Raw genomic sequence first — 17,693 nt, 5'->3', positions numbered from 1 at the left:
TTCCCCAAAGCATCAAAAAGAACAAAATACTTTGGACTAAATTTAATCAAGTACTTTCTGAAAGATAGGTACAGTAAAAACTACAAGACATTGGTAAAAGAAACAGCAGAGACACAAACAAATGGGAAGATACCCCGTTGTTTATGGATTTGAAAAATTAGTATCATTAAATATCCACATTACCTGAAACGACCTACAGAGTCAATGCAATCCTTGTCAAAATTCCAATGATGTTTTTCACAGAAATAGGAAAAGCATTCCTCAAATGTGTAAGGAACAAGAAAGACCGCAAGTAGCCAAAACAATCCTAAGAAAGAAGAACAAATCTGGAAGCCTCACACTTGCTGGTGTCAAACTATTACAAAGTTATGGTAATAAAAACCGTATGAAGTTGCACAAGAAAAAAAAAAACACACAAAGATGAATGAAACAGAATCGAGAACCCAGAAATAAACCCATGCATAAAGTCAACTAAAAACCCATGCATAAAGTCTCTTTGTTAAGAGACCCAAGAATACTCAAAAGAGAAAAGGTAATCTCTTCAATACATGATGGTGAGAAAACTGGATATTAACATGCAAAAGAATAAAACTGTGCCTCTACCTTACACCACTCACAAAAGTCAACCCAAACGCAAATAAAGACTTCTATATAAAATCTTAAATCGTAAAACTCGTAGAAGAAAACATAGGATAAAAGCTCCTTGACATAGATCTTAAAATGATTTAGGATAGGACATCCAAAGTACAAGCAATAAAAGCAAAACCAACCAATGCAATCAACAATGTTTCTGCACAGCAAAAGAAACAAGCAACATGATGGAAAGGCAACCTATGGAAAGGATGAAAACATTCGCAAGCTACAAATATGAAAAACGTCAATATCTAAAATGTGTAAGGAATTCGTACAATTCAACAGCTAAAAATAAATATAATTAAAAACTGGGCAAGGCACCTTAAAAGACGTCTCTCCTCAAAACATATTCAAATGGTCAGGGGTACACAAGAAGGTGCTCGATATCACTATTCATCAGGGAAATGCAAATCAAAACTGCAGTATATAGATATCACTTTGACCTATTAAAATGGCTATTGTCAAAAAGACAAGAGATATCGTTGGCAAGGATGTACAGGAAAGGAATTGCTTGTACTCCTGTAGGACTGTAAATTGGGACAGCCACTATGTAAAACAGTATGGTGGCTCCTCAACAAACTAAAAATAGAACCTTCATATGAGCCAATAATCCCATTACTGAGTATATATCTTAAAGACATGACATCCTTACCTTGGAGAGATATCTGCAGCCCTATGTTTATTGCAGCATTATTTACAATAGTCAAGAGACAACCTAAGCATCCATCAGTGGATCCATGGATTAAAAAATATGGTATACATTTACAATGGAACATTTTCAGCCACAAACAAGAAGGAAATCCTGCCATTTGTGGCAGCATGAGTGAAACTTGAGGGCTTTATGCTTAGTGAAAAAAAGTCAGACACAGGAAGACAAACACTGTATGATCTGACTTATATGTGGAATTAAGAAAAAAAATTGCACGACAAACAGAACAGACTGGTGGTTGCCAGGGTTAGGAGGCTGTGAGAAATGGGTAGATATTGGTCAAAGGGTACAAACCACCTGTTACAAGATTAATAAATTCTGGGGATTTAATGTGCAGGATGGTGATTACAGTGAACAATACTGTATCCTATCATTTGAAAGTTGCTACAAGACTAGGTCATCACAAACAAGAAATGATATTTATGTGAGATGATGGAAGTATTAACACTATTGTGGTAATCATTTGACAATATAAAAGTGTATCAAATTAATACAGGTACACCTTACAGTCACACAGATGTATGTTACTTATATCTCATAAATCTGGAAACACTTCAAAAATTCAAAAGTACTCATATGTCATTATCTATCGCTCAAAAATAAAAATCATCTGATTAGCTATGCTTTTGTTTAAAAAAAAAAAACATGGTTTGCAGCGCCTGGATGGCTCAGTTCGTTAAGTGTATGACTTTGGCTCAGTTTGTGATCTAAGGGTTTGTGGCTTCGAGCCCCACATCGGGCTGTGTGCTGACAGCCCAGAGTCTGGAGCCTGCTTCGGAATCTTTGTCTCCCCCTCTCTCTGCCCCTCCCCAACTCTCACTTTTTCTCTCTCCAAATGAATAAACATTAAAAAAAATAAAAAAAAAATGATTTGTTAACTTTTGTATACTTTTAGCCTAATATCTAATCCTAATAGAAAAAAATGGGGGATTCACCCAAAAGAAAATTATAATTCTGTTTTCATGGACTAAATGCATGCAACAGAATAGTATTACCATACAGCTAGTACATTTCCAAAAAATAATGAAATTTCCCACAGATTATTTAGGACTTAAACATGAGCCCCGAAGAGCACCAAAAACAAAAACAAAACTAACAATTGTGGTTTTTTTTTCCAAAAAAAACTGTTATACAGATAACTTTTCTCATGGAAAAAACATCCAAGAAAAGAAGAATCTTTCTGAAAGCAATTATGAAACAATTCCTCTTGACTCAAACTTCAAAAATGAATCTGTAATTATAGAATTTGAAATAGCTTTCATTTTGAACCCAGTCAATAGAAGCAACTTTGAAGTAGAAAACATCTGGTGAAAGCCACCTCAAACTTAGAAAAAACAAAACAAAACAAAACAAAAAGAAACCCTAACACGTAGCCATGGTAACAAGAAGCCACCAGAATCAGTTTTAAATGTGGTAATCAATGCCCACCAGTCCTACTCACCAACCAATCCATTTCAGCTCCTTCCTTCTGAAAGACAACGAATAAAGGACAAAAATCACTCCAGTACACATGCTTCAGCGTGCCAACCAATCCACAACAGTCTCACCCAAATAAGCACGGTGCTTCAGATGATGACAAACCATTTAATTTTCTGAAAGTCCCCCAATCCTTAAACTCCACTCTACCCCAAACCCTGTATAAGAATAGCAGACTGCTCTGTTAGAAAAGACTATACCTAACCAGCATAGCTCGCTCTTATTTGGAAGTGATCAATTCCAACTTCATCTTTTTATTTCAGATATTGAGGGCTCATAATCCTTTGGCAAGAATTTTTAAAGTCCTATAATAATTTGCCACCATATTTTAGTTTCCTTAATAAACATAAAGGAAGTTTGCTATTCCTTTGATACATTTCACCATAATGAAAACTAACATAAATACAACTAAAAGAATAAGTGGCAAGTAAACACAATATTGGGCCCCCCAAAATCCAAAAACTGTATATAACTGGCAGGTTTAGTTGTCAGAATGAACCCACGCCAAACTTTGTCAAAGTGGGGACTAGTATTAGGTTAAAAAAATTACACACAAGTTAAACTCCGTTCACTCAATAAACATTATACAATAAGTACCATATAGACTAGAACATTTTCTAGGCACTGAGGACATGGCAATGAACAGATAACAATCCTACTCATGAGTGAAGTAAACATACAATGACAATAAGCTACACAGGCAAAATATACAGTATTAGAGGAGAAAAACTAAAGCAGAGAAATCACATTTTGATGTGTTATAGGGAAAAGGGTAGTTGAAGTACTAGTCAGGATGGCCAAGAAAGGCCTTGCTGAGAAAGTGACTTTTAAGCAAAAACCTGAAAGGAAAAACAAACAACAAAGGAAAAATCAAGCCATGAGGTATCTGAGGGAAAGCATTCCAGATAGAGTCAACCGGAAGTACAGAAGTATGTCCGAAGTACTTAAAGAGTAGTGAGAAATCAGTATGGCTGGACAGAATGAAAGGGGTAGAAAAGAGTTCAAATCAGAGAGAGAGAAGGAGACACCTGATCATACACAGGCCTTGTCGGCATTAGGAAGAGTTTTGGCATGTACTCTGAGTGAAATGGGAGGCAATTAGGCTTGGAGCAGAGGAAGGACACAATCCCACTTATGTTTTACTATATCCAATGTGTTTAGAATTAACGCAAACAGAGGAAAAACAAAAGAAGAAACAAACAAACAAGAAGACCATTTAGTTACCTATTACACCAATATAAACAACAGATGACAGTCTACTGGTCATGGAAGATGTGTTCGGATTCTCGATATATTTGAAGGAAGACATGGCAAGATTTGCTGACAGATGAGATGTGATGTGTATGAAAAAGAAAAAGAAAATAGAAGGAAAAAGTGAAAGAAAAAGAAAAAAAGACAGGAGTCAAAGATGACACCAAGTTTTTTAGCAGAGCAACTCATAGAACTGTTATTAACTCAATTAGGAAAGACATGCAAGGCAAATATTAAGAAAGCATATCAGGAGTTCAATTTGGGACATGTTAAGTTTGCAATAGCTATCCAGAAAGAGATATCAAGTAGGCAGTTTGATATGCGGGCCTGGAATTATGGAGAGAGATCCGGGCTGGAGATATAAACTTGAGGATCATTAGATTATACAAGATAGTAAAAGTCAAGAGAAGGAAAATCAAAGGCAAATTCCTGGAAGACATCAATGGGTTAAAAGGTGGGGGACGAGAAGAAACAAGCAAATCAGGCTGAGGTGTACAGACTAGAAAGGCAGCGGGAAAATCAGGTGAGTGAGTGATATCCTACAAGCAACATGGAGACAGAATTTTGGAGGAGAGAGTTTTCCATTGCGTCAAATATTGCTGAAACGTTAAGTAAAATGAGATGTATGAAATTATGTTTAGATTTATTACAGTGAAAATAGGTGGTAACCTTGAAAAAACAATTCTGGAGGAGAGGGAAAATTGCTACAATGAATTCAAGAGTGGATGGGAGGGAGGGAAATCAGGATCAAAGAGTGAAGAAGGCTCTTGAAGGATTTCATAGCTAAGTGGAATGGTCATTGTTGATCTAATTTTCTATCATTGCTGTAGTTTTCAATTGTTACATAACGATTAGGTAGTATTTTTGTAATATTTGGAAGTCTTAAAAATTGCATATATGTAGCACTAGTTGTTTTTTTTCTGCCTTTTTAAAATGTCAGACCAAAGTACTAAATAACTCACAAAATTATACACTGACAAGACTCCTTAAAATTTTTCTAGATATATAATATTATATAAGCTGATTACCATTTTTCTCATGCTTAGAAAGACCACAGAAAAACTAAGTTTCAAGGGCAGTATTTCGTGCTTGATAAAATTATTGAACTCTAAAGGCACCTGGGTGGCCCAGCCCACGAAGCATCCAACTCTTGATTTCGGCTCAGGTCATGATCTCTAGGTTCTCTAGCATCGAGCTCTGCACTGACAGCACGGAGCCTCTTTGGAATTCTCTCTCTCCCTCTCTCTTTGCTCCTCCCCCACTCATGTGTGCGTGCTCTCTCTCTCTCTCTCTCTCTCTCTCTCTCTCTCTCTCTCAAAATAAACAAACATTTTTAAAAAGTCACCCAACTCTGGGATATTGTATACTATCCAAAGTAATTAGTCATATTAAAATTTTATACACAGAAGTAAAAGGGGTTGGGAATGCAGAAAATAGTCCTACTTTGTAAACTGAATTGTCACAAATGGTATAACATGAAGGCACTGTTGAAAAATTTGGTGTGGTTCATGTTGAAATATATTCTCTGAAAAGGCAGGATAATGGCATGCAAGCAAGGTACCTTTATAAAAACGATTCATTGCATTACCAGCATCTTGCTTTATAGCACAGGGGCCATGAAATGTTTATATAGAATATGAGACATGTTGCCACGTGAATCCTCTTGGCAATATTCAGATTAAGTTGAGGGTCCAACATTGGACCACTCATGCACTGGGAAACAAAACCAAAAATCGAATAATTAGCAATTTTGTTGGTAGACTGCCAGTGTAGCAGGGAACTTCCGTTTGCAATTCAGTAGATATTAAAAGTATTCTAACAAAATGTGCATAAGACATGACATCAAACCAAACCAAATGCTTTAAATATACTTTGTTAAACCATCAGTACACATAGACCTAAATTCATTTTTTAAAATGGTCACGGGGCGCCTGGGTGGCGCAGTCGGTTAAGCATCCGACTTCAGCCAGGTCACCACCTCGCGGTCCGGGAGTTCGAGCCCCGCGTCAGGCTCTGGGCTGATGGCTCAGAGCCTGGAGCCTGTTTCCGATTCTGTGTCTCCCTCTCTCTCTGCCCCTCCCCCGTTCATGCTCTGTCTCTCTCTGTCCCAAAAATAAATAAAAACGTTGAAAAAAAAATTTTTTTAATGGTCACATGCCCCATTACTTTATAGAAGTGAAACTTTAGTTCCTTATTAATGAATGGATATTTAGCCTATCTCTGGGGCACTAGGTGGCTCAGTCTGGTGAGCATCTGACTGTTGATGTTGGCTCAGGTCATGATCTTGTGGTCGTGAGATCGAGCCCTGTGTTGGCCTCTGCACTGTTAACGTGGAGTCTGCTTGGGATTCTCTCTCTCTCCCTCTCTGTCTCTGCTCCCCCTCAATGCTTGGGCTCCCGAGTGTGCACATTCTCTGTCTGTCTCTCAAAATAAGTCAATAAACATTTAGACTATCTCCAAATGTTTGATATGGGAATGCTATAATAAATATCCTTCACATATACATGTAACATATTTATATAAGTAACCTTAATATATCTGTCCTATTTTGTAGATGTAATAATATATAATAAGTGCCCTTATACTGTGGTGTGTGTGTGTGTGTGTGTGTGTGTGTGTGTGTGTGTTTGCACGTGCAGGCGCACGTGCTTGCTTATAGAAGTCACGTATTTCAGAAGGACCCAGTCCTGGCAATGAAACCATTGGAATAAAGGGATGACCTACCTGAAATATTTTTCTCATGTTATATTATTTATTTCTGACAGTGACAGAGACAGAACACAAGCAGGGGAGGGGCAGAGAAAGAGGGAGACACAGAATCTGAAGCAGGCTCCAGGCTCTGCTCTGTTAGCACAGAGCGTGATGCAAGGCTCAAGCTCGTGAAGTGCAAGATCGTGACCTGAGCCGAAGTTGGACGCCTGACCAACTGAGGCACCCAGGCGCCCCAACATATTTGAAATTTGGAAATACACTGCTAAATCACCTTTCAGAAAGGAGTTACCAATTTCATCCAGCCACAGTGTCTAAGAATGTCATTTTCCTCACATTTCCTAACTTTGGTTATTTTTTTAAATAAAATATTTATTACTATGACTGCAAAAAATGGTATCTCATTGGTATTTACATTTCTCTCATTAGCACGTAGGATGAAATATCTCCACGAAAAATACAAAATTTGTTCATCATGAACATTAGCTCAAACTAGAAAAGTTTGTTGCATAGGAAAATAACAATTACCTACTATTTAAATATTGCTATAGGCTTACCTATCAGAATGTTTATTTTCTGTAATAGGCAATTGATGGTTATCAGTTTTTCCATTCTGTCTTTGTGGAATTAATCCAGCAGCTGCAGCACCATGTATGTTTTCTGATACTTCCATGTCACTTCCTCTGTGCTTCTTTTTTTCTTCAACCTTTAATGGAACTTGATACTAAAGGTAATTGTTACTTTAGTCAATAAAAAGAAGTTTTTTTTTCATTAATTTTATCAGTTGACACTTAGTTTGTCATAAATTCAATGGAGGAAAATATTTTGTGTTTACTTTATCATTACAAGTAATTGTAATTTTTATAAACTCTGCTTCATTTCTGTTGGAATTAAAAAAAGCAGAAGATACCAAAATTTCTAAAAGGGCTTTCTTAATTTTGTACTCTTATTCATATCCACACTTTGCTACCGAGAATTACCCACCTACGCCTCCCCATCTGACCGAGAGATACAAAGACATAAAAAGACAAGAGACAAAATTTGTCCTTTTCTACCCTTACCACCTGGGATTTACACAACAGCCAGATTTAAAACATGTGACATGGAGGTGCTCCAGTAACAAAACCAGGAAGCTTTCCTCTTTCTGCACGGAGCTATTCTTTCCCTGACTGCCTTTTACAATTCTTTTTCTTTTGGATCCTAAGGTTCTCAAAAAAAGTGACAGTGTCCCCTAAAATTTATGAACCAAAGTTTGCCACAACACAAAAGGAACAACGTGAAACCGATGTTAGGGTGGAATTCTGGGAAATTAGTAATGCTCTCCGAATCTCACATTCAATAAGCATAAAATTTTATAGAGAGAGGGTATAAAAGTTATGATCACTTTTAATCCCATTTGCTACTGATAACGTGAGTAAAACTCAAAAAGGTTAAACGATTCATCCCAAGTTCCTAAAGTGGCATTCCCTAGCATTTTATGGCACCAAAAGAGACGATACAATTCTTGAATGCTGAATCAGAGAAATGACCACAAATTCATTAAATTAGTCAGATGCATGAAAAGTGTGACTTTGGCACAGTAAATTAATACCTTGATAGGGGACGAGGAGATTAGCTACTTATTCTTTTAAAGGAGGGTATCTCTAGGTTTTGTCTATTTCTAAAGTCCACACATCTCAAAACTCAGTTTTCTCCCTTGGAGTTAAATACCGAAGGTTTGCTGAAGGTTTATGCTACCTACATGGTAAAAATCATACAGGCCCAAAGGTATCATACTCAATTGAACATAAAGTGAAGGTTTGACTCAACAGAAACATCTGAGAATGAGATTAAAAAATGTGAAAAAAAAGGGGTGATCATACAAATTGCTGTTATTAAGCCTATCTCAAAGGGGTCATGTTGAAATTCTAAGTTCCAAGATTGTGAGTAAAGCAGACAAGACTGCCTATATATGTGGGCAATAAGCTTAGGAATTCCCTGAGCCTGCACTGATGGGTTAACCAGGCATAGAAAATTACAAAGCCATAGGATGGCTCACACCCAAGTTTGGGTAAACAATATTAGGTATCTAGGTATAGAGAGGGAGGGGCAAAGGCTCCAAGACCAAGGTGTGAGAGGTAAACAAGATTAGATATTCAGGAGGACACACTCCCCAATTTAGCACTATGGCAGAAAGCTGCTTTCACAGGAAGGAAGGACCAAGTGAGGTAAACAGGTAAATAGGGCTATAGGCTGTAGGCTGCAGGGTGAAGATGCCCAGAGGGGAGCTAATTAGCAAAAGAAAGGTGCCTTGTGGATCCTGAGGTAGCATCTGTCTTCTCCCCTAGACTAGCTAAGATAAACAGAGAAGCTGCCTCAGGTCAGCTGTTAACAACCATCTGCCAGGCACCAGGATTTTGTTTTATATTGACCCTAACCCCTAACACCCTATATCTTGAAACCCCCTTTCCCTCATGCCCATGAGTTCATGTTCACAGATTGATTGTCTCTTTGTGCACGTCCATCACCATGTTTGGAAGCCTTCTGATCCTATTAAAAACAGAGCAAGGACCCTTAATCCGGGCTCGTGTGTTCTCCGGGACACTAGCTGTCTCTCCCATTGTAATCCTGCATCCCGCTGCTGTCTTGCTAGACAAGCAAGAACCCTAGACCCAGAGTCTACAGACACATACTGAAGCAATAAGTAGATTGCTTTAGCTGGGAACATTTGTTTATATTCCTTCTCTTAGTTATTGCTTCTTTCTCATTTTATTGTTTATGGAAATGCAATTTATATTTAAGCCAATATATTAAAAAACAACAACCTGGAGATTATTATGGTTTTTAAGCAGTTTATGGTTATTCTGGTTCGTGAGGTCACATGGTACTTATATAGCTAAGTTGGTTTCCCAGTTCATATACTACTTGGAAGACTGACACAGAAACTTTAAGGAAAACAAATCACAAGAATGTTTCCCTGAACTCCTATTTGTTAGATAGCAGAAATAATCTATTTCCAGACACAATTACTTATTTAGACAATTCCATTGTATGCACACTCTTGTTCTCTTGAGTGGAAAATCAGAATCGATCAGATAATTGCTAAAGAGTAAAAAACAAGAGTAACAGCAAGGCCGACCTCCTTCTCTTTTGGAGGTTGAACTTTCTCTCTTTCCAAAGACAGGAACTCTACTTGTGACATGCCTATCTCATTCTTAAACCTTTGCATATCTTGATGTAATTCTTCACTTAGATGTACTTCAGATGCTGGAAAACCGGATGCTGAAGAAGAACTCACAATTTCTAATTCAGAATCAATACTTTTATAGTTATGAGTACTGTCATTATCTGCATATAATGGCTTCTGGAAAAAAGTCTTGTACTGGTTTTGTTTTCTCGTAAGTGTTTGTGACAGCTGAAATATCATGCTTTTCTGTTTGAACCATGTGTTTCATCACATCGCAGCAGGCAAGCCACAAATCAAAAAGTCTCTCTGAATCACTAGACTGAGGTCTGATTTACAATCAGTGGTCGTGCTCACTTCGGCAGCACATATACAATCGGTGGTATTTTGGTCCATATTTTTTGCCATTAGCACGTCAAACTCTCTTGGCCTTCTTTCACTTGAAAGGTAACTAGTGGGTTCCTTGCTTTTTTATTTTCTATATCATTTTAAAAATCCTCATTGTTGTTAAAAAGATGCTCAATGTCTGGTTTGTTCTCATTTTCATAGTCTGATTTACTTTCTTTCTTTCTTTAATTTGAAATTTATTGTCAAATTGGTTTCCATACAACACCCAGTGTTCACCCAACAGGTGCCCTCCTCAATGCCCATCACCCAGCTTCCCCTCCCTCCCATCCCCCATCAATCCTCAAATTATTCTCAGTTTGTAAGAGTCTCTTATGGTTTGGCTCTCTCCCTCTCTAAGGTTGTTTTTGTTTTTTTCACTTCCCCTCCCCCATGGTCTTCTGTTAAGTTTCTCAGGATCCACAAAAGAGTGAAAACATATGGTATCTATCTTTCTCTGTATGACTTATTTCACTTAGCATCACACTCTCCAGTTCCATCCATGTTGCTACAAAAGGCCATATTTCATTCTTTCTCATGGCCAAGTAGTATTCCATTGTGTATATAAAGCACAATTTCTTTTTTTTTTTTATATGAAGTTTATTGACAAATTGGTTTCCATACAACACCCAGTGCTCATCCCAAAAGGTGCCCTCCTCAATACCCATCACCCACCCGCCCCTCCCTCCCACCCCCCATCAACCCTCAGTTTGTTCTCAGTTTTTAACAGTCTCTTATGCTTTGGCTCTCTCCCACGCTAACGTCCTTTTTTTTTTTTTTTTTTCCTTCCCCTCCCCCATGGGTTCCTGTTAAGTTTCTCAGGATCCACATAAGAGTGAAACCATATGGTATCTGTCTTTCTCTGTATGGCTTATTTCACTTAGCATCACACTCTCCAGTTCCATCCACGTTGCTACAAAAGGCCATATTTCATTTTTTCTCATTGCCACGTAGTATTCCATTGTGTATATAAACCACAATTTCTTTATCCATTCATCAGTTGATGGACATTTAGGCTCTTTCCATAATTTGGCTATTGTTGAGAGTGCTGCTATAAACATTGGGGTACAAGTGCCCCTATGCATCAGTACTCCTGTATCCCTTGGGTAGATTCCTAGCAGTGCTATTGCTGGGTCATAGGGTAGGTCTATTTTTAATTTTCTGAGGAACCTCCACACTGTAAAGCACAATTTCTTTATCCATTCGTCGGGTGACAGACATTTAGACTCTTTCCATAAATTTGGCGATTGTTGAAAGTGCTGCTATAAACATTGGGGTACAAGTGTCCCTACGCATCAGCACTCCTGTATCCCTTGGGTAAATTCCTAGCAGTGCTATTGCTGGGTCATAGGGTAGGTCTATTTTTCATTTTTCGAGGAACCTCCACACTGTTTTCCAGAGTGGCTGCACCAGTTTGCATTCCCACCAAGAGTGCAAGAGGGTTCTTGTTTCTCCACATCCTCCCCAGCATCCATAGTCTCCTGATTTGATCATTTAGCCACTCTTGACTGGTGTGAGGTGGTATCTCAGTGTGGTTTTGATTTATATGTCCCGGATGATTTGCTTTCATTTAAAGAAAGCTTAGAAGATGACTGGCAAGCATATTCTGGGGACCCAGAGTATGAATGAGAGAGAATGACATTTTCAAGACTAGGCTCTTTTTGTTCAGGAAATGCCTGAAATACGACCGAGACAGACACTCCAAATGCATCTTCCTCCTTACAGTGAAGTACAGTATTTGTCCAATTCGAAGGTATTTCCTTTCAGTTGGTTCCTCCTTAGAGTGACCCCGAGGTGGTTCTCCTTCAAGATGAGTAGGAATGCTGTATTGTTAACAAATTTCACCAAACTTCAGCTTTCACTCACTGGTGATGAGTTTTAAGCTATTTTTCCAGTCTAATTTGCCTTATTTGATCCACATTTCCTCAGAGTTTTGCATACAAGCATGTCTTAAATATAGAGATACATCATGCTCCCTATCACATTCCTTATTCATTGCTGGTCCTTGAGTCATTTTTTGCAGTTGCAAAAATGGGTGGTTAATTTCCTTGTTTTGATTTTCACATGTCTTTTCTGCCAGGATACATGTTTGTAAAAACACCTTGTCCTTAAGTAATCAAGTACGGACAAAGAAAAATGAGAAAATAATTACAGTTGTACTGTTAACTTTCTTCATCTATGTTTAGCTGTTCCCAAGTCACTGGATTGTAACTTCCTGTAAGAAGTGAAAACTAACTTGCCTTAGCCTAAGACAGAAGAAAAATATGAACTCATAAACTTAAGCTCGTCAGTTTTTGGAACTAAACAATTCATTACATGTTAAATCGACCAAAAAATAAGTTAGATGATTTTTAATGTTACAAACCTTAAAAACTATTTAGCTTACCATCCCTTATAACGAGCACTAAAGTGTATTTGAGTACTTTTTAAAGATTAATAACTAGAGAATTAGAAAACTTTAAATTATTAGCAGCCAAATCAATTAATATCAAAGAGAAAGAAATATGCTGGCAGTGTGAATCGGCTTAAGATTCTCTCTCTCACCCTGCCCTCACCTACCCACGTGCTCTGTCCTCACTCTCTGTCTCAAAAGAAAGAATTAATAGAAAAAGAAACCATAAGGAACAGAAAATACATTTACATGATGGTACTCTATTTATTGAAAAAATCTGTGTGTAAGTGGATTCCCACAGTACAAACCCACCTGGCTCAAGGGTCAACTGTATACCTATATGATGTCTCCTCTAAGAGATTACCAGAACTTAACATAGTGTCAAATTAGAAAATCAAAAACCCATTCCTACTTTCCCATTCTTTTCTGGACCCTACGACCATTTTATTGGCCTTCAGACATCTTCACATTTAAAACAAATATTCTTGGGGGGCCTGGGTGACCTAGTCGATTAGGCGCCCAACTTTGGCTCAGCTCATGTTCTCACAGTTCATGAGTTCAAGTCCTGCATTGGGCTCCGTGCTCTCAGTGCAGAGTCTGCTTCGGATCTTCTGTTCCCCCCACCCCACTCTCAACAACAAACAAACATTCACCAAACAAAGTATCCTCAATATTTAGTAAGTCACTAAAAGCCACTGTGATCATTTTGTCTTCTATTTCTATAGCACCCTTTACAGGTTACAAAACGTTGCCACATTTGTTCATTACGCATAACCAAGAGGTGGGTATTGGTGCCATTTTTAGGAAGGAGGTCATTGACCTTGAGGCAAGTTTTTCCAAGATCCCACAGCTAGGAAGTGACGGAACCAAGATGCTAGCATGTCTTTGATTTCAAATACAGTGCTTGTAGCATTATGCAGCAGCTGCCTGGGCCTAAGAGATCAGGACTTTTTTACCTCCTTCCCTAGTTGTCACCTTAGAATAGGTCATCATTACTTTACCTATATCACTACAAGTATGACTGCGATGTTATTTTAATCATTCAAAAGTCAAAGTCAAAGCATCTCTTGGATGTTTTAACATCACTCCACGCCTATACTTAAAAATAAGAAGAAGAAAGTACCTCAGGAAGAGAAGGTGATTCTACATCTTCCTCTTCTCCTAATTCTAATGCTGACATGATATCTACAGAATAGGGTCACAGATAAATTAATGAAAACATGTGTTACTATGAATTATAAACACATACACAAGTCTATCTCCATTCATGAATATTTCAATAAAATAAAAGCAATAGCAGAAAAGATGTTCAGGGGGTTCAAGATTTTCCGGAAGTAAAAGGGGGTAGTACTTGGGATACTTCTAAAGAAAGATAGCAACAGAAAAATACCTTCACAAAAAAGGATAATATATTTGGATCTACATACTTTCAGATTTTTTTCATACTAGAATTTAATCATAGGAAAACAACTCACAGAGATTCACTAGCTTACCACTTCTGTAATTTTTATGCACTCCACCAGCAGAAGTCAAACTGTCATTAACTGTTTGCTCTGGTGTCACATTTTCGATAATACCAACACCATCTTCCTTTGCTTCCATTGCTGACTTTGCTGTTCCTTCCTAGAAAAACAGCACAAAACAAAAACCCAACTTCAGAAAAATACCACATTGATTCATTTGGTCACGCACTTACCCACTCAAAAAGACAAGCACATACTGTGTCTGTCAAGTCACAGCCACGATCCGGGGAAGAGCTGGAAATATAAATAAAAGACAGAGTCTGTTCTATATGCTAGTAGCAGTAGAGATGCATGAAAACAGGTAAGGACAGAAAAATACCCTCCTCTAGTTCTGCAAGGGAAGTGAATAACGTACAGTGAACGCACAAAGGAGAAAACACTTACATTTCGGAAGCTCAGCAAACGCTGGGAATATAGGGCTGTATCTTAAAAGACAGACAAAGTGCACAGGGAGGGTGTGAAGGGCATTCTATAATGGCAAAAGAATCAAGTATGAAATAATATAGTAAGTGACAACACCTATGCAATATGGCAAAACTGGAACAGAGTTCTTGGGAATGGGATAGATAGAGAGATATTACTAGAACATCAGGACGAAACCAAAAAAAAAAAAAAAGAACAGTGTTATGCTAGAACATGAATTTTCACCTTCAGGTAATGGGGATCCATTGAATAAGCAGAGGAGTGACATCGTCACAAGTATATTTTAGAAAGGTCACTCTGGCAGCAATGTAGGATGAATGTAAAGGAAGCAAAACCAGAAGAGTACTTCAAAATTATAGGTGAGCGAGTGAATTCCAGGAATAACATATGAAAAATGGTAAGCAGGTACAAAATATCGAATGTGGTGTGTGACTGGATGCGGTGATTTCAGGGAAGTTCGGAGTCCAGGACGTTTCCTGTTCAAAGGCTGTATTTATTAGGCTAGGGAACACAAATGACAGAGCAGATTACAAAGAGTCAGGGAAGAGGAAAGGGAATGGGTCAGAAACAATGTCTTTAAACTAAGGCATATTAAATTAAAAGTACCCAGGGGACTACCAAAGGAAATGTTAGGGCCGCCTGAATGCCTCATTCAGTTAGCACCTGATTCTTGATTTTGGCCCAGGTCATGATCTCGCAGTTCATGCGTTCAAGACCCCATCTGGTTTTGCGCTGACAGTGCAGGGTCTGCTTGGGATTTTCTCTCTCTCCCTCTGTCTCTTTTCACCTCCCCACTTATGCTCTCTCTGTCCTTCTCTACAATTAATAAATGAATAAACTTTAAAAAAAGAAAAGGACAGAAAATTCAGATCAAAACACTTCCTGTAAGAAACGCCCATTGTAAATATCTATAAAACATATTACACTGATATAATAATGCAAACCTACACAGAAGTGTGAAATTGTGAAAAGGAAAATAAAAGGAGGCGGGAGGAGGAAAGATGGCAGAGGAGAGTGATCAGAATTTCCCTTGACCCTCAAACACAGCAGTATTGAGGTCACAACTCTCGGAATACCAGGAATAAAGGCTGCAGAGGGACAGAAAAATCTCCACAGGTGCAAAGACACAACTTGGCGGGACAGAAGGGCGTGTATGCGGATTGGGAGAAATAAAATGGTCTGCACAGGCATAGAGTGGGGGCAGCCCTTTGGTGGAGAAACGAAAGGAAGTTAGAGAGAGACGCTGTGGGAAGTGTATTTGGATATGAGAAAACCTGTCCGGACCACAGACCAAGGAGAGGTCCAGAGAGCCAATTCCACTTGGCAAAACAGCCTTAGAAGCTAAAAAACAGAATATTCAAGGTTGCCAGACTTTCTCTAGAAAAGAGCTGCCACCTCCCATGCCTGGTGGGGAGGGAGCCGCCCCTAGGCTCTCAGTGAAACACTGGGAGAGAACACCTTGAGTATGGTGGAAAGGGGAGGTATTGCCCTGCCCAAGGGAAAAAGACTCTGCAGGCACGAGCCAGAGGACCTTTGTCAACTGGGCAGAGTGGTCCAACGCCAAAACGAGGTCTGAGTAAAGCGGGATCCTATAGGGTTTTGAATCCCAGCTCAGTGCTCAGGGAGCACAGGAGAATTTGCAGCAAGGCAAACCAGGCCCCCAGGATATTCGGTGAGGACGGCCTAAACAGTGAGCTTTGAGACACCTCGTGTGGGCAGGAGAGATTGGGGTGTCGCCATTTCTCTCCCCATGACCAACATCGTGGGGCTTCAGGGAACAGACAGTGAGCCTCAGTGGAGGCAGGCCAATTACCCAAAACCCTGCCTCTTTGTGCCTCATAACTGCTCTCTATGGGAGTGAGACAGACACTGATGGGACCAGACAGCCCCTCCCATAGACCAGCACAACCACCTGTCACAGGCACCAGTAGACAACTCTCCTCTGGTTTTCTATCTTTGTTTGTTTCTTCTCATTTGAATTATTATTCTTTTTATCTTGTTCTTCTCTGTCTTAATGTTTATTTCTTTATTTTGAGAGAGAAAGTTAGTGATCAAACAGGAGAGGTGCATCACGCCAGTCAGAGTGGCCAAAATGAACAAATCAGGAGACTATAGATGCTGGCGAGGATGTGGAGAAACGGGAACCCTCTTGCACTGTTGGTGGGAATGCAAATTGGTGCAGCCGCTCTGGAAAGCAGTGTGGAGGTTCCTCAGAAAATTAAAAATAGACCTACCCTATGACCCAGCAATAGCACTGCTAGGAATCTACCCAAGGGATACAGGAGTACTGATGCATAGGGGCACTTGTACCCCAATGTTCATAGCAGCACTCTCAACAATAGCCAAATTATGGAAAGAGCCTAAATGTCCATCAACTGATGAATGGATAAAGAAATGGTGGTTTATATACACAATGGAATACTATGTGGCAATGAGAAAAAATGAAATATGGCCTTTTGTAGCAACGTGGATGGAACTGGAGAGTGTGATGCTAAGTGAAATAAGCCATACAGAGAAAGACAGATACCATATGGTTTCACTCTTATGTGGATCCTGAGAAACTCAACAGGAACCCATGGGGGAGGGGAAGGAAAAAAAAAAAAAAAGGACGTTAGAGTGGGAGAGAGCCAAAGCATAAGAGACTGTTAAAAACTGAGAACAAACTGAGGGTTGATGGGGGGTGGGAGGGAGGGGCGGGTGGGTGATGGGTATTGAGGAGGGCACCTTTTGGGATGAGCACTGGGTGTTGTATGGAAACCAATTTGTCAATAAACTTCATATAAAAAAAAAAAAAACAGGAGAGGTGCAGAGAGAGGGAGAGAGGAAGATTCCGAACAAGATCCATGATCTCACTGCAGAGCCTGATGAGGGTTAAGAACCCACGTACAGCGAAACATGACCTGAGCCAAATTCAAGAGTCGGACGCTTCACCTACTGAGCCACCCAGGCCCGCATCTTTTCTTTCCTTTGCTTTCCTTTTCGTCTCTTTTCCCTTTTTTCTCTTTCAACTCTCCTCTTTCCTCTTCTCCC

General features: G+C 39.1%; 1 protein-coding gene across 1 annotated transcript in view; it reads right to left on the bottom strand.

Annotated features, from left to right (window-relative positions):
• The window catches only part of LOC124507937 (ankyrin repeat domain-containing protein 26-like), a 337,690-nt gene that overhangs the window by 78,648 nt on the left and 241,349 nt on the right, over nt 1–17,693 (bottom strand). The window contains exon 16 of the mRNA XM_047074396.1: nt 7,336–7,502. Within this exon, the coding sequence (XP_046930352.1) occupies nt 7,336–7,502 (167 nt within the window). The remainder of the gene's footprint in view (nt 1–7,335; nt 7,503–17,693) is intronic.

This window comes from Lynx rufus, unplaced genomic scaffold, assembly GCF_022079265.1.
Source record: "Lynx rufus isolate CCGP_SWC_20201006 ecotype Redwood Valley unplaced genomic scaffold, mLynRuf1.p SCAF_12, whole genome shotgun sequence".
In the NCBI taxonomy this organism is placed as follows: domain Eukaryota; kingdom Metazoa; phylum Chordata; class Mammalia; order Carnivora; family Felidae; genus Lynx; species Lynx rufus.
Note: the sequence above shows the minus strand (reverse complement) of the source record. Positions and strands in the feature narration are given on the sequence as shown.